Source organism: Equus quagga, chromosome 8 (assembly GCF_021613505.1).
Source record: "Equus quagga isolate Etosha38 chromosome 8, UCLA_HA_Equagga_1.0, whole genome shotgun sequence".
Taxonomy (NCBI): domain Eukaryota; kingdom Metazoa; phylum Chordata; class Mammalia; order Perissodactyla; family Equidae; genus Equus; species Equus quagga.
In genome coordinates this window covers 10,304,045-10,331,041 of record NC_060274.1, presented here as the reverse complement: position 1 = coordinate 10,331,041, position 26,997 = coordinate 10,304,045, and the positions used below count along the sequence as shown (strand labels likewise).

Below are 26,997 nucleotides of genomic sequence, written 5' to 3'. Positions count from 1 at the left end.
TTGTGCATGTAGTGTCCAGTATGGGCAAGAAGCGGCCTTGCTCAGGACTGTCTGTTGGTGTCTGTCTCCCCACAGGGTCAGGAAGCTGAGGGCCAAATGGGCGCATCTTCCCATCTTATAGACCACACTCCGGGTACCCAGGACCTGGAATTCCTTGTCCACATGACCTTGAACGACTTACAGAGGCCATGGAGTCCCTTCCCCGTGCTGCGTGGGGCTCTGCACCCCTAGGACTGGCGGGTGGGCCGGGTGGCAGGTGGGGTGAAGAGCTTGGACATGCAGGCTGGACTGTCCCCCCGAGACAGATAGGGAACGGAACCACGGTGGGAAGGAGGATGAGAAAGGCCAGGGCCGGGCGCTGCATGAGCAATGCCTAGGGGTCCAAGAACCCTGCATTGGAACTTGGCCTTCCAGGTCCTGGGGAAATACATTTGTCAAAGGAGGAGGATGGACCCCTTTCCTTAAGTCTCTTCCTTTGATTTGTGACATTTACATGTTTAGGTACAGGGTGAATGGGCCTCTTTTGACTTTTATCCAACATGCCACAAATATTGGGACTTTCCCCCAATGAAACTATAAACTTTTGTCAGCAGTGTTTAAAATTTTTTTTTTTGGAGGATGATTAGCCCTGAGCTAACTGCTGCCAATCCTCCTCTTTTTGCTGAGGAAGCCTCGCCCTGAGCTAACATCTGTGCCCATCTTCCTCTACTGTATATCTGGGAAGCCTACCACAGCATGGCTTGACAAGCAGTGCCATGTCCTCACCCGGGATCCAAACCGGTGAACCCTGGGCCGCCAAAGTGGAACCAGCACACTTAACCACTGCGCTATCAGGCCAGCCCCTAAAAAATATTTTTATTTGATGTCTTTGTAATGATGATGCTTAGATCTGACTTTAAGTAACTGAAAGGATATATTTGGGATAATTGCAGAGCAAAACTTTGTTCTACCATGAATATTTACCTCCACCAAATGAATGTTTTTCCTGCCTAGAGTGTGTGTGTGGGGGATAAAAGTCACTCTATCTGTTAAATATCTGAGTTGAATATGGCAACCTCACAAATAACCATAAAAAATCATTTTGCTCCATATTCGCTTCATTTCAACAAATGATAGTTTTTAAAATCTATGTTGCTTTCGCCTCTACTTGACATACCGATCCTATCCTTTTTCTCTCGGGTTATCATCTTTTACCGGTGATAACCCAGAAATCACTATTAAGTGTGCTGAGCAGGTAACCAGGCACAGTGAACAATACAGGGGGTCCCTTCTCAAATTCTGGTTGTGTGCTTGGAACGATGAGAGGACGAATAAGAAACTTAATAAACTTTAGATTTTATGACTTCAACCATAGAGGCTACAGTAGGCTAGACTGTCAGTTTCTTGAACAGACTATCTTCTTATTTTTGAAAAATGAGACATTTTTAACATATTGAAATAATCAAAATGAAAGTCCTTTTATTTATAATTCACCACTTAGTTCTCATAAACCTTATCCTCATTTTATAAAGGAGAAAATTTAGACTCAGAGAAGTTTAGTGACTTGCCTAAGTTCACACAGCTGTGATGCAGAAGGGCCAGACCAAGAGTAAAAGCCATCTGACTTTGAGGGCGGGCCCCTTTGCATATACCGCCTACCTCTTAGGTGCCCAGGACCACAATCTTATCATAAACGGTCACAAACATTTGTCATCAGTGAAAGATAAATTTCCAATGGGGTGAAGTCAGATTCATAAAGAAATGGGAAGCCTCAAACTCTGAAAGCTTTGGTTCTTCAAATACATTCGAGAGTTTCCCACCAAACATAGGTTTACCTGAAAGTTAGATTAAAAAGTGAATGGAACGAGTATCCATTGTATGTTATATGAATATTATTCAATTTCCTTTTAAGCACACTTAAAAAAAAATCAGATTTATAGAGGTGTAATTTACATAAAATTCACCCATTTTAAGTGTACAGTTGGATGAGTTTGACAAATATCTTCCATTGTGAAAACAGCCCCACAGCTGGGGCTGGCCTGGTGGCGTAGTGGTTAAGTTCACACGCTCTGCTTTGGTGGCCCGGGGTTCAGGGGTTTAGATCCTGGGTGGGGACCTACACAGCGCTCATCAAGCCATGCTGTGGCGGCATCCCACATACAAAATAGAGGAAGACTAGCACAGATGTTAGCTCAGCGACAATCTTCCTCAAGCAAAAAGAAGAAGATTGGCAATGGATGTTAGCTCAGGGCCAATCTTCCTCACCAAAAAAATAAATAAATAAATAACAAAACCAGCTCCACAGTTATAATAAAAAATTTCTATCATCCTTCTATCATCTCTTGTGCCCCTTTGAAGTCCATCCCTTCCCCCGCCTCCTGGCAACCACAGATCTGCTGTCACTATAGTTTTGCCTTTTCAAGAATTTCATACAATGGAATCATACCATCCATAGGCTTTTCTGTCTGGCTTCTTTTACTTACTTTGAGCCCACTTTTAATTGTTTTCATTTATACGCTTAGAGTCCTCGGGGCACATGAACTAACTTTACTCTCCAAGTGGAGTCAGACAGTGCCATAATCCCTTCTGACTTATTATTGATGGGAAAATTCACTCAAAGATGTAGGCACCTCGGGCAAACCACTACTTTGAAATTTTTCCCCTGTGCATTGATGAGCTTTGACATCAGGCAGATTTATGGCTTAAACTGCAGCTTCTCCACTTTCCAGCCATGTGATCTTGAGCAGCTTTCGTTTCTCTGGGCCCTGGTGGTCTCACCTCTGAAGGGGGGATAGCCATGGTATATCTTCATAGGACTGTTTTGAGGACTAAGTGAGATTTTACGTATAAAGCACATAGCAGTGTCTGGCGTATCATAAGAATTAATGAGTATGATGATTCTTTAGGCCCGGCTGTCACATCTGCTTTCTGTCTAATGAGAGGCCCATGCTAGGGACTGACGAGGTGAGATGAAGGAAATTACCCATTTATGGTATTTCTCAATCCAAACTAAGTTGTAGATTTTTCCGTAACACTCATGAGCTTCATCTGATGGTGCTATTGAGACACCTGGCAACAACTTTGGTAAATATTTATAAATGTTAGCAAATAAATGTATTTGAAGAGGAATAGTTCCGAGTCCATGAAATACACCGAGTTAAGCACTAAAGAAAGAAGCAATCACCAGACTGTTTCCCAAACTTCGGGAATTCCTGATCCCTCGGTATTCTTCTCCTTTCATTCTTATGTAGAATATTTTCTTGGCAAACTGAAGGGTCTGGAACTAAGCAGCCCTTGAATGGATCAATCTTATTGCTTCAAGAGGTACATAAAAAACCGAACCAATTTCTAAAAAAGTCCTGTCTTTACTGCAAATCTATTTATGCCTTTTCACAATTGGATTTCAACGCCCCTCCTTGCATCTGTAAACTGGACTCAGGGCAGCTAGTGCAGGTGTGCAAATAGCAGTAAAGAGGACAGCAGCTGTGCTTCCCGTAAATGTTATCCAGGGAGGATCTTCGTCTTAAGTCACATTCTTCAAGGCGCATAGCCATGTGCAGCATTTTATTTTACCCTGATTTTGACTTCGTGTAATATGGTGCATCTCTACATGCAGAAACATGTTAGTGTTTTTATGTAATGATTACCTTCAACTGTTGAGAGATGGTGATGTCAAAAATCTGTTCTTGTGTTTGTGTGTGTCTATAGAGATTGACCGCGTCCTTCTTTACAGGCGAGCTCTGCCTCCTGTCTGGGTGGGATGCTGAGATGGATGAACTAGAATGCCTTTGCCACGCTTCCAATTTCCAAAGAAACCGATTAACCTTTGCTGTGATCTTGACCTTCATCAGAGCTTACAAATGCTAATCCTTGGTGCATCTTCCTTTGGTAAATGTAGCCCAAATCAATATCAGAAATAATAACAGTTTTTGAGGTATTTGGAGAAGTGGCAAATGGAAGAACAATGACCTTGTCCATTTTCTAGGTCATTTGTTGTTGTCAAGGACAGAGAGGTGAAGTCTGGACCTGCTCCTTAATAATAAAAACAGAGTCAGTCTGTGAGTTGAACAATGAGCTCCCAAAGGGCAGTGCATCCCCAGTTGCTAGCACAGTGCCTGGTCCATTGACTTAATAAGTATCTGCTCATTCAGTCAGCATTCACTAATATGTGGAATGATGAAATAATGATTAATCTACTGCTAGACTACAGTAAAAAGAATTATTTAAGAGAGCATTTGGTTCAGGTAAACCAAACTCCATTCTTTACTATAGAAGCATTTCACAGAAATCAAAAAACAAAAAACCCACACTCAGATTATTTTCTGGAAGCCTTGGTTCTTGAATTATTGGAGATGGTATATACTTTTGAGGGGAAGCAAGAAAGCAGGATAAGGGAACAGAAGGTGCCTGCTGAAGTCCCAAGGGATGAATGGGGTCCCCGGAGCTGTGGGGGCCGGCAGAGAATGCTGACAGTCTTGGGGTCCTGCGAGCTCTGGTGGGCAGTCCAGAAAGTCGGGATGGCCCTGGTGGTGCTGGTCAGCGAGTTCTGAGGCTGAGCTCATGGTGCACCACTATCCCCTCCTTCCACCCAAACCTGCCCGTGGACGTGGACAGATTTCCAGTCTCTGACATGTTTTACCAGTATTTCCAAATGCCTACACCTGCACTCTTAATTTCTTAGTGCACTTAGTCTTTTTCTACAGATGGACTCACTTGTAGGGGTTAAGTGTGTCCATGTACCACTTAAACCATCTGCTTGATGAGTCACCTTCAGGAAACACTGGCTTCCCCATCTACAACCTGAAACATACCCCCTTTGCTTAAACTGCTCTGTCTCCAAGCGGTAATATCACTGAGGCAGGATTTCTTTTTGAAAAGTGTGTGTGTGCGTGTGCATGTTGGGTATGTTCCGGTATGGAAATTGCCTAACACAATTACGGATTTTTTTTTAAAGATTCACAGCCTTCTGCTAAATTTAAAATACGGTAGCCCCCACGTTCTGCTCAACTCTGCAATGTCAGCCTTTGCTTTTGGTAGAGTTTATGATGCCTTCATTTTCTGTTCTCTCCAGGAAATTTGGGCTTAGATTTTATAAAGTAAATTAAAAAGAAAAACGTTTGACAAATCTCATAAAGACCGCTGAAACGTGAGAAGTGTTCTTTTTAATAACAAAATGGCAGTTGAGCGGCTAGTGTGGAGGAATAAGCAAGATTCTTGTCTTCTGCATCTGTCTCCCGCTCCCTTTTCCGTTTGGTTTTTTCCATGGTAGAAATCTCCTATTCTGCGAAGCTTCGGTAATGGGCCGGATTGATTGAGCAGAGCAGGAGCTGTTGTTGAAGTTGGGATCTCCAGGATCTTAGGGGCGTTTTCTTCAGACAGGAATCGCACAGGGATCTCGACTTTTCATCTGTGTTCTTTTGATTCAAAAGAGATTCTGTCTGAGTGTTGATCTTTCATGTTTAAGCTTTATGAAATCTGAATGACAAGTAGCAACACACAGAAGCTTTGACAATCCTGAATTCCCTCTTCTCTGATCCCACAGACTCGAGCTTTCAATTCTCATGAACAGAAGTTATTCTGGGCTCTAGTGCCACGCTACCGTGAAACCGGGACCATCCAAGGGCTTTAATTCTAAGGCACGTTTTCACACAGACTTGAAGTTTTGTATTTTCTGATTTTGTTCTGTACTAAAAAGGATCCTCCAGTCGTTGGATCCCTGGGCTCAGATTGATTAGCAATCCTTGACTTCAATTTCTTTAATTCAGTAGAGATTTATTAAACATCTGCTGTGCCCAGACACGGTGTTAGATGTTGGAGGTACAGCATCGTTCCTTCAAAGACCAGGTGGTGACGAGGTGGTCCCCCTGGACTTCTGCTACATTTCATTCGTTTAAGGCTCTTGTTTTCTTTGCGGGGTAAGGGACCACAGGTGACCCCACATAGATACTTCTGGCGGCCGATGCGCTATTTTCAACTCTGGCTCTGAAAATAACCCTGCTTATTAGTTGGCAGCTGGTGTTCCAAATCTTATGCCTATCTCAAGGGCTAAATGTGGAGTATACAACTTAGGTTGGAGTTTGTCTGTGAGCAATAGAAGAAATATCGTCTGCTTAGACAAAACAAATCTTTAATTCTCTCGCATAGGCTAGGATTGGTGTGGCAGTGCTGCTCCTCGAAGTCCTCAAGTCCACAGACTCCTTTTTGTTGCTCGCTGTAGCTGGCTTACATTCCCAAGATTACCTCACAGTCCAAAATGGCTGCTTCAGCTCCAGTCATCATATTTGCATTTCAGCTACCCCAAAAGGGACAAAGAAAGAAAGTCAAAAGATACACATCAGCCATTTTTATGCATTGTCTACTTATTTTCCCTGCCATGACCTCAATCTTTGCTACTTGTGAATGCACTTTTCTTCTATTATCAAAGAGTAATTCTCTGTCATTTCTCTAAAACACTTATGATAGTGGGTCATGCTCTTTGGTTCTAGAAGATCCCTGGCTGTGAAATGTGTTTATCCATCAAATAAAGAAAAAAATGTAACATAATGTTACTGATTTTTAAAATACTTCGAATGCATCTTTAAACGTGAACTAATACAATTAAAAGCAGATAAAGATAAATGCTATTATTTTTCTTCCAGCACATTAAAAAGTCTCTGAAATTACTGATAGTTATCTCCATATTAATGAAGGAGTTATTCGATAGCACCTACAGGCCGACCTGGTGTTTTCTTTTGTTAATGCTATATTTGATGCTGACCTCGTGTTGAAATGCTCGCTAAGCCACAGCCTAAGCACAGTATTGATTTCAGTTGGACCAGAAAGCATCCTTCGCGAGTGCCTTTGACAGCCCTGGGAACCATGCCGTTGGTTACTTTGGGCTGAATACAGGCCTCAGTTTACGCATCACCCATTTAAACCATCTTATTTATCGCGGGTAGAAAAGCCTTGCCCGTGCCGTTCTTCTAGCTGAGTGTCTAGGGCCTCATGTTTCCTGGAAGGTGCTGCCAGGCCACTTTGAAAGGCAGCAAAAAGCTTTTAGAAGGGAACCGAGCAGGGCATTGACCGCAGTATCATTTTCTTCTGAAGTCCTCGAAGCGTTTGCCAGTCTGCGTTGTCAGGAGACGGGAGGACCACAGGGTTTCTGATGGCCCCTGATGCAGACAGTCGTGATCTTCCTAAAGAGGCATCCTCGACAGCAGAAGCGTGCCAGAGATGCCGTAGAGAAAACAGAGTGGTCCATCACCGTGTCGTAGGGGAGAAGGACTCAGGAACCCAAAAGGACAAAAGCGATGGAAGAGAGCATCTGGGCCTCGAAGGTCGCCTTGGTGTGGCGGGCTCACCCTGAGCTGACGCTCCTTTATATCCCCACCCTTCACCCTCCCAACAAAGCAGGTAACTCCCATGTGAAATCCCCTCCAAGCTGTTTGTAGAAAGGGCTTTTACTCCAGGGCTTTTTCCTAAACCTGGAGGCCCTGATAATGCTGGGCTGTTGGTTTTGTTTTCTGGATCTTAGAGTCACAGTGAGGTTGGCGGGGTCCCGCAGGGGGCGTGTAAGAGCTCACAGGAGTGGATACTCTTTTCTGTGGGACTCGGGCCCTGTAGGCCCCGTTGTCATTTTCTTCACGAGGAACAGAATGTAATCTTTCTTACAGTCAGCTGGGGATACAAGCGGCTCTTGTTAGAAAGAGGATGACTGGAACACGGCATTTTCACTCAGATAAAGCAGTTAGTTTTAGCCAGGGAACTAGAGAAACACGTCGGCCTATTGTGTGTCGGAGCAGCGCGCTCCCCAGCGCTTATCTCAGTGTCAAATGACTTGCTTTGATAGCTGCCGTGGACCAGTCCACACCCCCTTGATCTGACTCATCTGGAGGGCAAAGAGAATTAACCGCAGGCATCTGAGAAGCGGGAGTTTCGCTTTTTTGGCGCTGGCTTGGTTTCATTCGAGTTCACTATGTTTGCAGATCACGGCTGCTCTTGTGAAAACGCATCCCCTTCTTCTTCCGGATTTCTACTTCCCAAGGATGCTGCGCGGGCTCGTGGCCCTAGCTTCTGACCCAAGGTGCTGGATTAGGGCTTGAGCAAAGACTGTGCCAACTGTGTGTCTGTCCCATTAGCCTTTCGAGTGTGTAATCAATCTCAAGGGCCTAAAAATACTCTCTTGATATTTTCAGTTCATTTCTCTTAATGCAGGTGCCAATTTTGCAGGTTGTGGCCCAGGCAGCCCGCTCCTTGCTCATCCTGTAGTTGAAAGGGCACTGGGTGGGGTGTGGAGGCCTGGCCGTTAGCCCTGACTCTCCTGAGTCTGTGTGAATGACAATAGGTAAGGCCTCTGCCCTGTGGAACCTTGGCTTTTGCAAAGTGGAAAGGACCACAGCTGCCCAATGCAGTGCCCAGAGTTGTTAGGGGCATGGCATGACGTAACTGATCTGACAGCACTTTTAAAACTGTTGAGAATTAAATAAAGGCAAAGTATTGACATCCCTCCCCTTGGCAATTTATGCCTCTTCAGAGTACAGGTGTGGGTCGAGAAAGGAATTGATCCACGTCAACCTAACTCTTTTAATCACTTTTTTTTAAGTTTAGAAATTTGCCCGGAAAGGAGGAGCTTAAGAAGAGTTCTCCAGTTATTGAGGAGTTCATTTAACCATTTTGTCTGTGTCCATCTCTACTTTAAATTGCTGCGACACTGCGCGTTATCGTTAGTAATTCCGTTGAGGTGCTGGTAAGAACACTGAGTTGTCACCCATGCTGCGTCGGCGCCTGAGTTGGCCACAGATGGCAGGTGGTTGAGGTGTTCGGCATGACTCAGTGTTGGGCCCAGGGGCTTCGTGAGTTTGGTTCCTAGAGCTCAGGGGCAGGAATATTAGTCGGTGCCATAAAATCTGTTTTGTGGATTGGGTTGGTCAAGGTCGTCGTCACCGGAATATGAAATTGGCAATCGGCTCTAAGAATTCTGGGGGTGAACTAGCCTATAATGTTTCCAAATGGGCAAGAAAGCCTGCGCTCTTCTCCTTTTTGCCTTTGTCAGCGAGTAAGAATACATGGAAATTCAATAAAGATCTTACAATATTCGCTGAAATCTTTACCAATCACTTCAATGCTGTTTCCTTGCTTTTTTCATAAACTTGGAATTATGGAAATACGATTTTTTTTGTCAACTTCTAGTAGGTGATATTCATGTCAAAGAAGATGCCTGCAACTGAATTGCCCTTGGCACTGGGATCTTTTTGGGATCCAACTTGTAGATTCTGTATAGACTCTGTGTTCTTGGTTTTGTTATTCCGAGGGGGTCTCATCCAGTGGACACTGCTCGGCCCCTCCTGCTGCCCCCAAGAGGATGCCCCATTGAGAGAGGGTCCCCCAGCTTCCACCGCCATGCTGAGCTTTCATAGTTGTGGGCCTGGGGTTTTCTCTGTCTAAAGAAGAGCAAATTTGGACAAATTAAAACACATGACCGACGAAACCAACTCACAAGACACTTATGAGTACATCTGGCTTTGCAGGAAAGATGAATTCACAGCTGGTGTCTGACCCCAACCCCGCCCCCCATCACTTGAGGCTGTTTTTCCTCTTTCTGCAGTCAGTATATACGAGACTCTGGTTGTTGACATTTATTTAGCTTTAAGCCTGGAGGAGTGTTTTCGTGGGGGGAGAGACGGAGGGAGGACTATTCTGGGTAATTTTATGTGACTGCTAACAAAAGTCTTTTTTCCTCTTCATAGTTCCCATGGTGATTTTTTTCATCCGGCGTGGCATTGATCTTGCGAGTTTTAATTAGATTCTAATAGTCCTGAGGAGCAGACAGTGTTGTGATTCATTGTATCTCCTTTTAGTTAATGTTTGTTGATGATTAGACAACATAAAATGGCGGAAAGCCTGTTGATATCTCTTACATGGCTTGATACCATAACAGGAATCTAAGGGTGCCATGAAAGGAAAAAAAAAAACGCAGAGTAAATGATTTTGCTTTTGTTCCTCTTGAAAATGTCAGATCAAAATTCCTTTGAGATTACCTAGTAAAATTCTAGTTTTTAGAATTCGCAACAGTGGATAGACCACGGGGAGGCTGGGGGCGGCCAGGTGACTGCAGAGGGTCAAGAATCCAGGGTCATCTGTGATAATAAGTGGCATATACCTTATGAGTATATGTGTGTTATTATGTTTTTCCAAGTGCATGTAGCTCCTGTTGTTGCTACTCAAACATAAATTCAAAAGCATTACTAAATTCACAATGGCCTTCTCTAGTTACATATTTTCTCGATAATCGAAAGAGGTAAAATACAGCTACTACTGTATGAGGATGCACATAATTTTTTAACATGAAAAAATAGCCCCTATCCTTGAAATGGTCAGGAAGACTCTTTTGAACTATTTATCAGAGTAGTGTTGACCCATATGTAAACCTAGAGGTAAGTGGGATAAAGGTATCTCTCCAAAGGTGTCTGTGGAAGAACTTTCTGGAAAACAAATTGTTGACTTTCGTTATAATGTAGAACATGTGCCCTATTGCTCCCGCTGTTTCTGTCTAAATGACAGAACTCCAAATTACGGTGCGAAGCCTTATAAGCAGAGTAAGTTAGTCTCTCCTTGGCTTCCCCCTACAGCCCCTTCCCTACCAGCCTTTAAGCTTCTCCCAAGTGTCAGGAGGGAGATGAATTCCTTGTTTCTCTGGTGGTGGCTGGAAGTTTGGAACTTGGTTGGAGGGGTGATATGAGTTAGAGAACATGCGCGTTCCATTCTGCAATAGTGGAGCTTGACAAGCTTTTACTGCGTCTCGGCATCACTCACTGTTGAGTGCTGCCCATCAGCTATGTGGGAAGGATTGGGGTTTCTGGGGAGCAACTGGAGGCAACTGGACAGAGCCTCTGGACTGGATCTCCAGAATGAGCAAGCCTGGAGAACTGGCCTGTGCGTCCCTCAATGGGGTGCAGGGGTGGCTAGGAGAGGGGCCCAGTTAATGGGCTAGGCCTCCACTTCATTCTTCTGAATTGATCCATCAACATAGAACTGTGATGTCTTTGAAAGAAATGTCTTCCTGTGTCTGGTTTTCCAGAGATCACTGTTGATACTCACACAGCAATTCTTGGATTCCTACGTGGAGTTTTGAAGAAGCATGCATTTGAGGAATTAAAAAGTCAACTCTCTAAATTGGAAAAGGATCATTTAGATGTCATCTACTCCAATTTCCCACCCTGCGCAGGAATCCTTCTATAGAAAAGCTTCCTAGAAGTCTGGAATGTGTGTCATTGTAATCAAGATTTCCTGTCTTGCTTGCACACTTGAGTTATACGGAGGCAGAAAAGAACGTGACTAAAATGGGCCTGTGTGTGACTGTGTTCCACTTCCTTTCCCTGGGGATGCTTTAGAAAAACAAATGAAGAGGGGTTTCAAAGGAGAATGGCAGACGTGCACACTGCAGCCCGGAGAACTGGCCATGTGCCTTCTGACCAATGGTCTTCTGGTCAGTACTGCTAGCAGAAGTTGATGACAACAGGAGGTAAGTAAATAATTCTTGTATCTATTTTTTCCTGTTTGGGCCAATCAATAAAATGTGCATGTGGTCCAGAGGCTCCTCTTCCTGTTGGCCACAGTGATTGGCTTAGCAAGAAGCGAAGTAGGGCCTGGATAAAACGCACATGGTTTGTCGTGGAGAATCTGATGTCATTGCTGTGCACTTCTGTTTTGGAGTCTGAAATAACACACGCATTCTGGGGGCCTGGGAAATTCCCAGGTGGCCTCCGCCGTAAACACTATCTCGCTGAATCTTAGTGCACTGTGGCAAGGGTTCCTGGCTTTGAGTGACGGAAGGGAAAAGGGTCTCTATGGGGCAGGATGCCTTTAAAAGGCAGTCCACTGTGGGCGGGGGCTCCAGGGCCTCTGTGAATACATTTGATGTACATTTCTCTTCCTCTTTGTTGAATAATGGCTGTTACTAAAAATAGCTTTAAAAGGGACATCAGGACACAGCTGGAGCGAGACGTAGGAGTCGGGCAGATCGCTGCGGGGTTCAGAACTTTGCCTTCCTGAAGTCACTGTGTGTGCGGTTTGTTACCAGCCTGAGCCCCATTGCTCACGTCATTCCCAAAGGCAAAGACATTGGGATTGGTAAAAAGTATGCTCCTTAGTCATGCCTCCTAGTTATTCTGGAATAGCAGCTATAGTTTGGGTGAGGGTCCTTAAATTAGGGTCCCCTGATAGACGCATTCTCCTTCTGGAAATGAAATAAGAATACAAGGGTATCTGTTGTAGTTTGGGAGTGTGTGTACCAATGGGGGTGCTTATCCGAGGCCTAAGGGTGGGGCAGGGCGATGCTCACCACGGCTGGACACGTTCCCCCCTGCGAAAGGAGGGCAGAGGCAGAAGGCCAGAGAGGGACGGTGTTGGGTGGGGCAAGCAGGTATGTGGCCAGCCACATAGTGACACTCTCTTCCACCCTGTGAAGAGGACACTGGGAAGTTCAGTCCCAGCACTTTCCAGCCAGCCTCTTTGTGCATGGCCATAGTCAGGGCTTCCAGAGTTAGCAATTTATTACTCTTGGAAGCATCTCATGGGGGCACCTAGCCCCTGCCAGAGGAAGAGGGGTTCTGGGTCTTTAGATCCTCATATATTAAGAGTCTGCCACTAGAGGCTGGCCTGGTGGCGTAGTGGTTAAGTTTCCGCCCTCTGCTTCAGTGGCCCGGGGTTTGCAAGCCTGGATCCTGGGTGCAGATCTAGAACCACTTGTCAAACCATGCTGTGGCAGGTGTCCTACATATAAAGTAGAGGAAGATGGGCACGGATGTTAGTCAGGGCCAGTCTTCCTCAGCAAAAAGAGGAGGACTGGTGGCAAATATTAGCTTGGGGCTAATCTTCCTCAAAAAAAAAAAAATAGAGTCTGCTACTAATTTAGGATTATTTTCATGCTTTAGAAAAAATATTAAAAAGCGCTGTTTGGTTGGATCTTGGTCCAGCATGTGACATGGCACCAAGCGATGCCACGTGGTAGGCATTGAGCAGCCTCAATTCCCTTCATACAACTCCCACATTCGTCACGGCACTGCTCCCAATAGCCAAGATATGGAAACAACCTAAATGTCCATTGATGGATGGATGAATTAAAAAAATGTGGTACGTACATCCCATGGAATATTAGTTGGCCTTAAAAAAGAAGGAAATGCTGCCATATGCAACAGCATGGATGCAGCTGGAGAACATTATGCTAAGTGAATGTCAGCCACAGAAGGACAAACACTGTATATCTATCACTTATATGAGGAACCTAAAATAGTCAGACGCAGAGAAGCAGAGAGGAGAATGGTGGTTGCCAGGGGCTGGCGGGAGGGAAACGGGGAGTTGCTGTTCACTGGGTATAAAGTTTCAGTTATGTGAATGAATAAATTCTAGAGCGCCGTGTACAACATTGTGCCTGTAGTTGCCAATACTGTATTGTACACTTAAAAATTTGTTGAGAAGATATCTCACGTTGTGTTCTTACCATAACTAAAAAACAAAGTTAGAGCCAAATTAAAAAAAAAAAATGCAACTCACTATAGATCCCTGACTTTAAATCTCTGAGCCGACCTATGGTTTCTGCCTCTTCAATCTGTCGTGTGGTAAGGTTCACGGTTTTTCTACCACCATGTAAAGTCAGCTCTTCCTCCCATTTTTCTTAAATTTACCTCCTTTGGTTCAAAGTGGTCTCCTTGGCTCCGTGATGTCAGAGCTGCTGGGCACGCCTCGTGCACCCTTCCTCCGCTGTTCCTAGTATATTTCCTAGTGGTGTTCTCTTCGCTTTTCCGCAAAAGGATCTCTGATGCCGCGTGTACGGTTGCGAATCCTTTGTGAACTTCAATAGCAAAATTACCTCAAAGGCTCTGACTTGCAAGAAAGACTCTATTTTTCTTTCTCTTTGTTGTTGCTGCGCTGTCTTCTACCACATCGGGAACGAAAGCTGCACAGTCTCTTCTCAGAATCTTTATCAACAAGGCACAGATTCCCAGGGCTTTTTTCTTTTTTTTCCGTAAATGTCTGGCCCTTTTTGGTTGGGGAAAGAAGTTTTGTTTTCTCTGGCTTCTGAAGATCTTATCGAGAGAGAACTTCTCTGGAGGATTAAGCATAGCCTTGTTTTGCCGTGCATTATAAATCTCAGAAACAAAAATTATTGTGTTTATAAGTCTCCCTGTAGATTTATGGTCTGCTCTCCAAAGCTGCCCCTCACACAGTGGCAGAAGACGACGAGGCGCCAGGTTTAAAGTGCCTGGCCCAGAGCCCGCCAGCCCTGCCCTGCTTTCTCAGGGTGTCCCTCCTCCCTGTCATGCAGATTGGAGCTGAAGTCATTTACCGTGAGCTGTTAGATGAATACTGTACAGTACAGATTTGGTTAGTGTCGTTTAGTTGTTTACCTGTGACCCTCACACAATGACTAAGAAGAAAATGGTCCCATTTCATCACTATTGAAATTTCCTGAAAGCCGTAAATACAAACGCTGCTGGATAGCCATATCTTTTCCAGAAGGATTCTCGTGTCCGCTGAGTTCAAGTGGGTAGATGCACATTATAGGCTAGAACGTTTCTTAGTTGTTAGATATGCCAACACGTACTAGAGCATGTGAGAGAGCTGGAAACGAGACCCTTTGGTGGGAAGTGCTTAGTTTGGAAACTGGATACTTGAGAAAATAAGAAGTGTCACACGCTGCTGTTTCTGGTATCTCTCTGGTGTTTGGAATTTGGCCTAAGTAGGGATGTTGACAATTGAAAATTATTTCTCGCATCCACAGCCTTGCACTTAAATATTGATAGCAATGTTTATAGCTGTGCATTGATAGCCGTGTTTTTTTGTTTTGTTTTGTTTGTTTGTTTTTGGTAAGGAAGATTGGCCCTGAGCTAACATCCATTGCCAATCCTCCTCCTTTTGCTTGAGCAAGATTGTCCCTGAGCCAAGATCTGTGTCAGTCTCCCTCTATTTTGTATGTGGTATGCTGCCACAGCGTGGCTTGATGAGCAGTGTGTAGGTCTGCACCCGGTATCTGAACCCACGAACCCTGGGCCGCCAGAGCAGAGCGCACAAACTCAACTACTACACCACTGGGCCGGCCCCTTGATAGCAATGTTTTACTGAACTCCATCCAGCCCCTCAACACCTCACCAGAAGAAACAGTTACTGAGTCTAGAGGGAGAATCATCCAAAAAGAAAATAATCCAGTGGCTCCATCCAGTATTCCCACTCAAAGAAGGCCCTTCCAGGTGAAGATGGCCATAGTGAATTGATGCACTGCTAGATGGGCAGTAGTTCTCAGGGCCAGCAGACATTGCTGAAGCTTTGTCCCGCTCCCCACCCCCCACAGCCTCTATGGTCAGGTCTAAAAGATCACACTAATGATAAAACTTTCAAACATCGTAGTAAGCAAAGATAAAAGAATAAGCAGTCGTAGAAATTCAGTCCATGCTTAAATATTTCATGGTTACAGCCACAAGCATATGTGAAAAATCCTTGTCTAACCTGGAAGTTCTGAAGTTTCTAGAGATTGATCAGAATCGCTCCCTGCTCCTGAGAAGACTACAACCTGAAATATTCAGTTCGTGTGTCTGTTTTATCACATGTGCTTTCATAACTGTCTTCTTAATTATATATGCTGGATAATTCCTTTTGCCTTTGAAAGAATTCATTTCTTTACCTGTTTCTGCGTAGAGTTCGTTCAGACCAGGAGTTGTTAGATCGTTCTTCTGAATAGATATGTCTCTTCTTAGTTTTGTACATAGTGGGTGTTCAATAAATACTATTGACTGATTTGATGATTAATTCTACCCTTCAAATTCTTCTGTAACTTATGAAGTAGGTTTTAAGGTGAAAGATTTGTCCAAATTGAATAATTTCTTCCTCTTACTGCAAATGAAGATTTATGAAAAATAATCACATTCTCTTTTCCTGCCTATTCCAATTATCTATTATTGATTAATAAGTCACCCGAAAACTTAGTGGCTCAAAACAAGTTTTGTCATACTATCTCATTTGGGTATGACTGTCTCTTTGGGTTGACCAGGTTCGGCTGGCCAGTTTGGGTTAGGATGGTTCATACAGTTTTGGTCTGATATCGACTGGGCTGGAAGCCCATGGCTGCTTCCTACATGTATGTGACTCCCGTGTGGATATGACCGGAACATAGGGAGGCTGGTAGGCATCTCTCTCCAGGTGTCTAGCTTCGACTCCCTCATGGCTTGGTGGTCTTGGGGAGTCAGACTCCAGAGGCAGCATTCCAAGAAACCAAGGCTGAAGCTGTAAGACTTCTTATGAGCCAGCCTTGGACATCCAGGAACAACACATCTGTCACATTTTCTTGGTCAACCAAGTCACTAAGACCGGCCCAAATTCAAGGGGAGGGCAATTAGCTTTTATTTCCCAATGGCAGGAGCAACAAAGAGTGTGCTGCCATCTTTAATCTACCACAAGATATATTAAAAAGTGGCTTCTAAAAAAAATTTTAATGATTACTTATTGGGTTGGACCAATTAACGAAGAAAGACATTGTTTTAGAAAAGCACAAACAATTTTGGTCCTTCCATTATGTCTTTAAGTTTTAGATTATGGTGGTTTCAGATTATATCTAACTTGTCATAAGCCAAGTCGAGCATATTTAGATGCCTACTTTGAAACTAATACCACGAGATCAATTTTGAAGTCCTGACTCACTGTTATTTGTGAGAGCGTTTCTGAGAAATGTCTCCTCAAGAACAGAACTGCTGGGGGTGCAGAAAGTCACAACGAATGCAATGTCCAAGCCCATTGAAACAGTGACCACCCTCATAACAACACATCTTCCCCAGGAACTATGAACATTGTGAGATGAAATAAAACAGGCCCTTCTTTCCGGGAGGAACTGCTTTGAACCATGACATGCAGGTAGTGTCATTCTATTTAGCAACAGAGGATAAGAAAAATAGAAATCTCCCAAGGTCGGCCTTCCATGAGGCCCTTGTTAACCTGTAACCTACTAAGATATTCCATCCCTGAGGACAGGTTGGCCTCTGTGCCTCGGTCTTTCTCCAGAAGTCTGAACTTGGGCGTTTAGGCTTGTTCTGCCCTGGCTCTGGGGGCACTCACACCTCTCTTAGGGAGAACTGGGGAGGGTCCTTTGCAGCCTTCTGGGCCGTTGGCTCCCATCTACCTGTGCGAAGGTGTCTGTCAGCAATACTGGTTCCCCTGGCAGCTCAGGGCCTCCGTGTGCCACACTCTTGGGACAGCTCGGTGCATACCGTGTAGTGCCGTCTGCTCCATAATAGCATGGAAAGAAAGAGAACCCATTCCTTGAGGCCCCGTCATCCATCGCTGCTGTGTCCACCAGCTGAGACTGTGCCTGGCACACAGTAGGCATTCAGGCAATATTTGTTGACTCAATGGTAAAAGGCAGAAGTCATATCCTTGGTGGATTTTTTTTTTCTTTTTGCTGAGGAAGATTCGCCCTGAGCTAACATCTGTTGCCAGTCTTCCTCTATTTTGTATGTGGGTTCCTGCCACAGTGTGGCTGATGAGTTGTGTGTAGGTCCACACCTGGGATATGAACCCATGAACCCCAGGCTGCTGAAGCAGAATGCACCAAACTTAACCACTAGGCCATGGGGCCAGCCCCATGTTTTTGAAAAAAATTGGATTAGTTATAAAAACAAAAATAGGAAAATTTCAACTAAAACTTGAGCATTTTATCTTTTCCTGAAAAATATGAAAACCTGGCACACTGGGCTTGAGGAGCAATAATCAGTGGGAGCTGTGTGGTGGCTGCCCTCTCTGGATTGGCTGGTGTTCTAGGTGGCCAAAGGCCCCCACCGCCTGCCTATCACTTTACACCCAACCTCATCCCTTTTTGAGTTTGCAAACTCCATGAGGCATATTCCCATCTCTGGTTTGGAAACATCCTTAGAATGTTTCCATTTATTTTAGAGGATGTCATAAAATTCTTGCACCTGAAGATATATTCTTTTAAAATAATGGCCTTATTGAGATATAATCCATTTACCATAAGAGTTACCCATTTAAGGCATGAAATTCAGTGGCTTTTAGCATATTCAGAAGTGTATGGCCATCACCACTATCTAATTTTAGCATATTTCACCACCCCAAGAAGAAACCCTATATCCATCAGCAGTCACTCCCCGTATCCTACCCCCTCCAGTCTTAGGAAACCACTAATCTGCTTTCTGTCTCTGTAGATTTGCCTCTTCTGGACATTTTGTATAAATGAGATTGTATGATATGTGACCCTTTGTGTCTGACTTATCTTGTTTAGCATAATGTTTTAAAGATTCATCCATGTTGTAGCATGTATCAGTGTTTCATTCTTTTTGATGACTGAGTAATATTCCACTGTGTGGACATACCGTATTATGTTTATCCATTCATCAGTTGATGGACATTTGGGTTGTTTCCGCTTTTTGGCTATTATGAATAATGTCTGGAAGGCTCGTCCAGTGGTGTAGTGGTTAAGTTTGTGCGTTCTGCTTCGGCAGCCCAGGGTTCACCAGTTCAGATCCTTGGCACGGACCTACACACCACTCATCAAGCCATGCTGTGGTGGCATCCCACATAGAACAACCACATACAACTAGGATATACAATGATGTACTGGGGCTTTGGGGAGAAAAAAGAAAAAGAGGAAGATTGGCAACAGATGTTAGCTCAGGGCCAATCTTCCTCACCAGAAAGCATACGTTTTAAAAAAAATAATGCCTGGAAGATTGTCAATCCTATTTAATAGCTGTATGCTACACAGCACTTCAAGGAAGGGAGGAGGGACCGACCCGGTGGCACAGCAGTGAAGTTCACATGTTCCGCTTCTTGGCGGCCTGGGGTTCGCCAGTTCAGATCCCGGGTGTGGACATGGCACCGCTTGGCACGCCATGCTGTGGTAGGCGTCCCACATATAAAGTAGAGGAAGATGGGCACAGATGTTAGCTCAGGGCCAGCCTTCCTCAGCAAAAAGATGATGATTGGCAGTAGTGAGCTCACTCAAAGAAGAAAAAAAAGAATTAAAAAAAAAGAAGGGAGGAAAAACTTCACATCAGAAAAGCAAGGACAGGTTATCAACATTCCCAAAAGTTTGGGAAATCACTCTGGTAAGGAAAACTATACTAGAAGCTAACAACTCCTGAGTTACAGAGAGCAAAGGGCAGCACGAGGGCAGGTATCGGGGTGAAGGAGAGGCAAGGGGCGGGCAGAGATGACTTTGTGGAATAGTGCACGGGGCACTTGGTGGGAATGGGGCCTGAGGCAAGGCTCAGCTTGCAGCAGCTCCTCTGAGTCATCTAGGAAATCGGAACTCCCAGTGGCTGATCGAGCGCCTCTGGGCGCTGGACACTGAGGCCGCAGGGACGGCAGCCACACATTCTTAAAAGACCATTCATTGCGGTGCTTTAACTCTCTTCGGGGGGCACGGGGCTGCCAGTGGAAAGGGCTTGCACGAACAGCACAAGCCTTGCGCCCGAGTGCCGTGTCCGTGCATCAGCTCTCAAGGGCCTGATGAAGTTAGGCTGCCTGCCCGGTTAGGAAGAGGGTTTGTCTCAAGGATTGTGAGCCACGGGGCATTTCTGTGGCTGCAACAGCAAATAATGCATCCCTGCAAACAGTTATCTTGATAGCAGGAAGCTCCCCTTACCTCTGTCGCCCCGAGAGACAAAGTATGTTTTTAGGATGACTGTCTATGTTTAAGACGAAGCGGATAGAAGGCCTTCTCTTTCGTGACGTCATTTTGCTAAGCCAGGGGAGAATTTCGCCGATTTTCCTGTTCGATGGAGAGAAGGAGCCTGGCAGGATACTTACTTTATACTAAAGACAATAGGCGCAATTTATTGAGGATCTATTATGTGCTGAGCACATTCTTACTCTTTTGATTAGCCCTGCATCCTATGAGGTCGATATTTTTATTCCCATTTAATGGATGAGAAATTTGAGACTCAGATACGTGAGAGGACCCAACGCCATTCAATTGATGAGTGGCAGACCTTGTATCTGAGCCCTGGATGAAGGCTCGAAACCCCAGGTCTCTGTTCCCCTCAGCCCATCTTTCTAGGAGGTGATATATCTGGGAGAGAAGAGATCTTAACATAAATGACAGAATCACGTATTTTGGGGGCAGGATGGCCGAAGGCACCGTTGTTTGGTACGTGAGCCTGGCAACACGGTCTAGCCTCCAGTGGCTGGGGTCAACCGGCAGCTCCCACGTGCCCAGCACTCTCTACTCTGGAGCTCCCTGGGCCTGTCCTCTCTCTGGCCAGCACTCAGGGCTGTAAACCTACCTTCATCCTGCCCCCCAGGACAGTCCACCAGAGCGTTGCCCTCCCAGTGCGAAGGACTGGGGTTGCACGCCGTGTTACCGTCCACAGGCCTTCACCCAAATGAGTGTCCTTCCCAGCAGGTGTTTCGGGCTGTGGTCCCGGGAAGCTGCGCCCTGCTACAACCACCTTCTGAAGGAAGCTAACTATGTTAGGAGAAGCGTGCATGGCAGTCATTTTGGAAGTGGAAAGACATCATCTCAGGCAGGAGAGGCCAGGTTATCGGTGCTAACAGACAACTTCAAAATCTTAGTGACTTAGGACAACAAAAGTGTATTTCCTGCTCAAGCTACGTGACTCCTGCAGGTCAGCTGGGGATTCTGCTTGAAGCTCCTCATCCTGGGACCCAGGCTGATGCAGCAACCTCACATATTGACGGCCATCGTGGCAGAGGGAGGAAGGGTTCTGGAGGATCTCACACCAGCCATTAGATGCTCTGGCCTGGAAGTGACACACACATTACGGCAACTCACAACTCGTTGGCCACAACTAGCTGTGTGGCTCCACCCAACCACAGGGCCTGGAGGTACAGTCCACCCAGGTGCCTGGAAGAGGCGGAGAGCCAGATACGTTTGGCGAGCAGCTCTGATGTCTACCACAGGCATCTTACAGTACCCCTCCCGCCTCCCCTCTCCCTCTCTTCTACTCTCTCTCACTGTGAATTACGACAGGGCTGGGTCTCAGTCAGAGCGACCCAGACCCCCACTCACCAGCTGTGTGAGCTTGGGCATGTCACCTGTGCAAAATGGAGACTAGTATTGCTTTGAAGTGGTTGTTATGAAGATTACACGTGCCTTGCACAGTAGATGCTCAGTAAACGACAACTTGTGAAGCACTAACTTAGGAAAAGTTAGAGTTTCTCCACAGCCCCAAAATGTCCAGTATTCCATCATCTTTTAATTCTATTTTCCCTAGACAAGCCAAGGTCTGGGGTTCTATTCTAAAGGCAGGAAATAAATACATTTTAAAATGGTGTTATTCATGCATGTGAAAAACTGGAAGGAACCCAAATTAAATGTCTAACCACAGGAGAATGATTAAGTAAATAATGATATGTTGACTTTGTGAAATGTCATATAGCCATAAAAATGGATACATTCACTTTATGAAATGTTATATAGCTGTAAAAATAACAAGGAAGGTTATATAACAACATGCCAATGCTCACCATAGTATATTAATTGAAAACAGGTTACAAAGTTGTAGATATTCATTGACCACAAGTTCAAGTATGTGCAGATGGAAAAAAACTGGAAATGAAGATACCAAAAGATGACAGTTGTATTAGAGTTGTAGAATTATGAGTGTTCTTCAATGTTACTTATATGGTTTTAAAAACTTCAGAAAAATATCCTAAATGCATTCATTTATTGATGCACTGAGAAACCATTAAGAAATTTTAAAGTTAGATACCTTAATACCTCAGCATATGTAGATAAAAATACCTCCAGTTTATGAACCCAGCAAAAGAAACTGGGCCAGAGATAAAATAAAACGTTTTTAAAAAGCAAAAGTAGGGGACTGGCCTGGTGGCATGGTGGTTAAGTTCACCTGCTCCGCATGAGGAGCCTGGGGTTCACAGGTTCAGATCCCAGGTGCAAATCTAGCACCGATCGTCGAGCCATGCTGTGGCGACATCCCACATAAAATAGAGGAAAATTGTCACAGATGTTAGCTCAGGGCCAATCTTCCTCACACACACACAAAAAAAATTAAAAAAAGCAAAAATAATGGAACATCATCTTTGGGCAGTAAAGTGTATGCACACACGTATTATGACAACTTCCAAATGTGAGTAGGGCTGAGAAAGTTTTGCAGCCTGAAAAATTCTTTAGGAGTAGAAAGCTCTTCAGACCTGGAGCTGGTTCTGCAGTCGATTGCTCGCTTTTGTTGGTTACTGGGAGTTGCCATTTCAGTCTCCCCCAGAGATGAGAAGGCCTTGTGTATGGGAAATAGGTGTTTTTTGTTTCTGTAATTCTCAGGTCTGTTCCAGCCCCTGACTTGGAGTAGCTCTGTGATCTTCAAAATCTCCGTTGGCCTGATTCAAACCTCAGTTCCTGCGTCCCTACCCCCATGCTTTTGATTCAGAAGGTCTGGAGTGGGGTCCAGGAGTCTGCCTTTATGCTTTCCGTGGGGCTTCTGATGGAGGTGTGTGAGGAGGCACTTTCCACCCACAGGAAGGCCTCCAGGATGTGTTTATAAGATGAAGAAACTAACAAGACTCTACTTTGAATGCGGACTGCCCGTCTGTAATTCTCGCGTTTCCTGGTGATTTCTGGGTCCGCTGGACTCCTGGCCCCCAACCCTGCCTCTCCTGTAGACACCCCCCACTCCCTCCAGACCCTCCTGCTTCTCCCCTGGGACTCCCCAGAAGTGGGATTTCCCTTGCACAACTGGCCTCAGCAGGGGGATTCCTGCGTATGTTCGGAAGCGGGCTTGCGTTGGTTCATGCCGTCTTATTCAAGAAGGAAAAGATTATCACAGGAGGGAGATATCTAAAATTAAGAGTTTGAGGGCTCAAAATAGCTGGGAAAATGGCTGCTTTTGTGCAGAAGACTGGGCCTGTTTTGCTGAGCATAGTGGTTATAAAGCTCCCATGGAGAGAAGACAAGTCTTGGAAGCCCGAGAAGAGGGAACGAAACAAAGGCTTAATCGTTTCAGTCTTTGAAAATGCCCCCTCTGAGCTAGCGCTGCTGACGTTTTGTGGCGGGATACAGGAGAGCTATCTTGAGGATGCTCGAAGAGACCCTCTGTGTCTGTTCCCTCATCTGTAAAATGGGCATTATAGAGCAGCCTCCCAAATAGATCAAAGGAAATGCTGTGGGTAGAGTGCTCCGCATGGTGCTATGATTTTTCTGATTAGAGAATGCATATGGCATTCCTGCAGGTGGCTGCAGGGAAGAGCACTTCTGTCACTGCCCTGCTCACTCTGCCACCAGCGAAGGGGGCCGCCGGTCAGGACAGCTCCTGTCTGCAGCCGGGGTGAGGGACCTGCAGAGGTGCTGGTTTCTCATGTGCTGCAGCCCCAGCTCTCTGACTAGTGGTGGCCGAGTGTGGCTACAGGATCCAGCTGTAAGACAGACGTGTTCCATCAGCCTAGGAGGAGACCTGGGGAAGTCAATACAGGTCCTCGAAACCCTAAACTTACAACGAGGCATGGAGAGCATCCCATCCATATGGGGCTCACCCAGTGATAAGTGTTTATTAAATGAGTGCATGTGTCTGCGAGTCCTGCCTTGACCTCAGACTATACTGCCTGACCTAGCAAATAAGTGGAGGGGAGGCTTGCTTCTGGGAGTAGAAAGCACAATTTTAGTGCCAGCATCCACATTTACTATGTGAATTTTTTTAAACATCAGTCTAGAGGTGGTTGCCTCCTTTTGTTATTCCTGCCTCTTAGCTAGATGATACTTTTCTATGAAAGGCAATTGGAAACATCTTCTAGAAGTAGCATATTTCACAAACATTACAGAAAAGTGGTGCAGGGTCTAATTGGAGAAGCAATTACGTGGTCCTTACAGGTGTTTACAAAGGGCGGCTTTGCTCTTAGGAACTTTTCAAGTGCTCCAGCATTTATTGAACCAGGTACAGACAAAGCAGGTGCCAAGTCTATACCTGACAGCGTTAATTGGAGGTACTGTGCTGGGCCCTCGCGCACTGTGTCACTTTTCTCATTTAAATTAATATTTTGAAGGCACTTTGCTCTGAAAAGCAAAGATAGAAAGATAATTGGTGCTTTTGAAAATCTATGACTCATTTTGAGTTGTATTCACTTTTGATTTTTGAATGTATTCCTTTGAATGCATTAATGTAGAAAGTCCCCACAAACTATTTGTGTTTTGTTTTCCTTGGCCTATATTTCCAAGGCCAAGGGAAAGTTTCTTATATTTTTTTCAATACATATGTTTTTTTCTTTTAAACTTATCCTTATATAAGAAAAAACTTATTTGGCTAAATGGTCTTTATTAGGCAGACATTGGCAAAGATGGATTACAATAAAAATAAAATTCCAAATAATTATTTGACAATCGATTTCAGGCTTATATACAACCATGGCACAGCTCCGGGTCACAAAACTGTGATGTTTGTTTATACCTAACAAATTGTAACACAGTCTTTTGCCTCTAGGATCTTTGTCATTTATTAATGCTGCTGGAACAAAAAAGTAAGAAAGGCTTTTCCCACTCTTTTCATTAACATTTGAGGAGTTTTATCATATTGTAGGAACGATGTTAACTTTCTTTTGACATATGCAAACTAATTAGCACTTTCCCATTGCGTTTAGTGCTGTGATTTTCATCCTAGTAGACTTTAATTAAATACTCTTTGCTGTTCAGTTAATCTATCTGTCTATTTAAATCAATCTGACTGTAACACAGAGCTTCTAGGTAATTAAAACAGTGCAGTGCCACGTCCCGGATTAATGAGGAGGTCCTAATTTAAGAGATCATCGGAGAACTTTGCGTTAACCACGTGCTCAGGGGTTTGCAATATGTTCAGTCCTCAGTAATCTCTAGTTGGAAGCAATCATGATTAAGAAAAGTCGGGCAATTATAGAGTTTTGTATTATTAGGTATTATTTGATAGCGTAGATATAAGTTATGAAGCCAAGTAAGAAGAGGAACACTCGTAAAACCCACCATCTAATCTAAGAACTAGAATGTTCCCGACACTGCTGTGTTCTCATGCAACAATCTCATCTTTTACCTTTGCCCAGAGTTAACCACCATACTGATTTTATATATATATATTTTAAAAATAAGGTAATTATAGTTTCAGATTTGAGGTTTCCATTTTCACATTTCATTCTCCTTACTTCCTCATCAGTTTGCTGAAAGTGACTTTCCATGATACACGCTTTGATCGGACTGGTTTTTACTAGCCTTGGGCTCACACAAGACAGCCAAAGAGTGGTACCTTGACTGTTCCAGAGAGGGCCACAAGGGCACCGTTGGTCCAGATGGTGGTGATGGTCCTGCTGACTGAAGTGCGCTGTTAGTAACTCTCTGAGCATCAGAGCCATAGAAAGTTTCTCCCTGTATCTCTAACCCTTAGAACAGTGCCTGGGACTTCGTGGATGCTCAGCAGATGTCATCATGTTTAATAATTTAATAAATGCTTACAGGAAAAGTTTGGGTGGAAGACTATTTCATACCATTTCATTTAAGATCAGTTTGAGCATGTGAAGTCAAATAAACATATATTTTAAAAGCGTCTTTTTTTTAACCATAATTATGAAGGATCTAGCAACTGAGTTGGATCCATGTCCCCTCGAACTCAGTGGCACCGAGGGGTGATCTGTGGGGAGACATAATGTCAGCCAACTGTGTTGACTTGGAGGCCTCTCCTTCCATAATCTCTCTATAATCTGTCTGTCAGAAAGGCAGCATGGTGTTAGGATTAAGAGAATGGATGTTGGAGCCTAAGGTCCTGAGTTCAGGTCCCAGCTTAGCCACTAACCAACTGTGTGATCTTGGGCAAGTTACTTAACCTCTCTGTGCCTCAGTTTCCTCTTACGGGAAATGGGGATATAGTACCCACCTCCCAGGGGTGTTTTGAAGGTTAAATGAGTGCAGATATGTAAAGCTCTTAGAACTGTGATTGGCGTATTGTAAGTACAGTGTAAGAATTTGCTGCTACTTTGTGTGCCTAAAGATTTTTTTCCCCATGTTCCTATTTTTACTCGACTTTCACTCATCTTTGGGAAATCAGCTCCTCACACACACCCCAGCAGGAGAGAGGATGCGTTCTCCCTCTCAGGGAGCCCCTGTGACTCTAGGAATGCCCTCCACCTGGGACTCAGGGTTTGGAATTGCTTCCCTCTCCCCTCGCCCTTTCTCAGTCTCTCTCGGGCTGTTCACAGAAGACTCTGTCGGCCCTTCAATAGATTTTTAGCCCCTGCTTTCCCCTGAGGCTTCTGAGCTCAGGGAGGTTGGTTCGCCTTCTTGGAGGTGTAAATAGAAATGGCAAAGAGGTGTCTACCTTCGTCGAGGAGAGAATTCACTCCATCCCTGACACCTCGCTGTCCCCTCCCAGCCCAGAGAGCTGGAATCTCAGCGGTGGCCTGATGATGGAGTAACTTCCCTGATTTCCACAGGAATCTGATAAAGCACGGCTTCCCATCTCCAAGAGTCAAAGTAGACGGGCCCTTAGCAAGTTAGGCTGTGCCCAGGAACAGAGGAGAAAGGAGAGGCAGACGGCGTTCTCGAGGGGGCAGGGAGCTTGGTTTAATGACAGCTGCAGGAGGGCCACCTGGACAGAAGCAGCTTGGCTTCTGGGGGCCGGGAAGCAGCCAGAGTGAGGTGTTCCACTGGCCACAGAGGGGCAGTGACGAAATCCCAGGATGCGCCTGCAGCTCCCAGCTCGCTGCACTCTTGCTTCGGGATCCGGAGGAAGTGTTTTGTAGCTGCAGCTTCGTTAGTAAACTGGGGTTCAGTCTGATGATCCCCTCTCTGCCTATGTCACAGGTTGCTGTTAGGAGCAAGTGAACTATGTTAAAAGTGATGGGCTGTTGGGCAATGTGGTGTGCCAAGGAGGGCGCTGGGAGAGGTCAGATTTTATCATTGATGCTCTGTCAAGTCGCCTGCACATAGGGGTGCAAGATAGCAGACAGATTTGGGGGCAGGTTTAGGAATGATTTTTAGTCCCTAACCCGCTCATGGGCTGCACCAGGCTGACGCCCGCAACTCTGTTACCTGAGGTTGACTGTTGTTGGGAT

At 44.9% G+C, this 26,997-nt stretch overlaps 1 protein-coding gene across 5 annotated transcripts in view; it reads left to right on the top strand.

The window, feature by feature from the left end:
- ZDHHC14 (zinc finger DHHC-type palmitoyltransferase 14) overlaps positions 1-26,997 on the top strand; it is a 283,988-nt gene that overhangs the window by 71,917 nt on the left and 185,074 nt on the right. For 3 of the 5 annotated variants that reach the window (XM_046670055.1, XM_046670054.1, XM_046670053.1), the window contains one exon: positions 11,036-11,479. The exons of the other annotated variants lie outside the window; for them this stretch is intronic. In XM_046670055.1, the coding sequence (XP_046526011.1) occupies positions 11,433-11,479 (47 nt within the window). In that variant the 5' untranslated portion in view covers positions 11,036-11,432. The remainder of the gene's footprint in view (positions 1-11,035; positions 11,480-26,997) is intronic. 5 annotated transcript variants of the gene reach the window in all.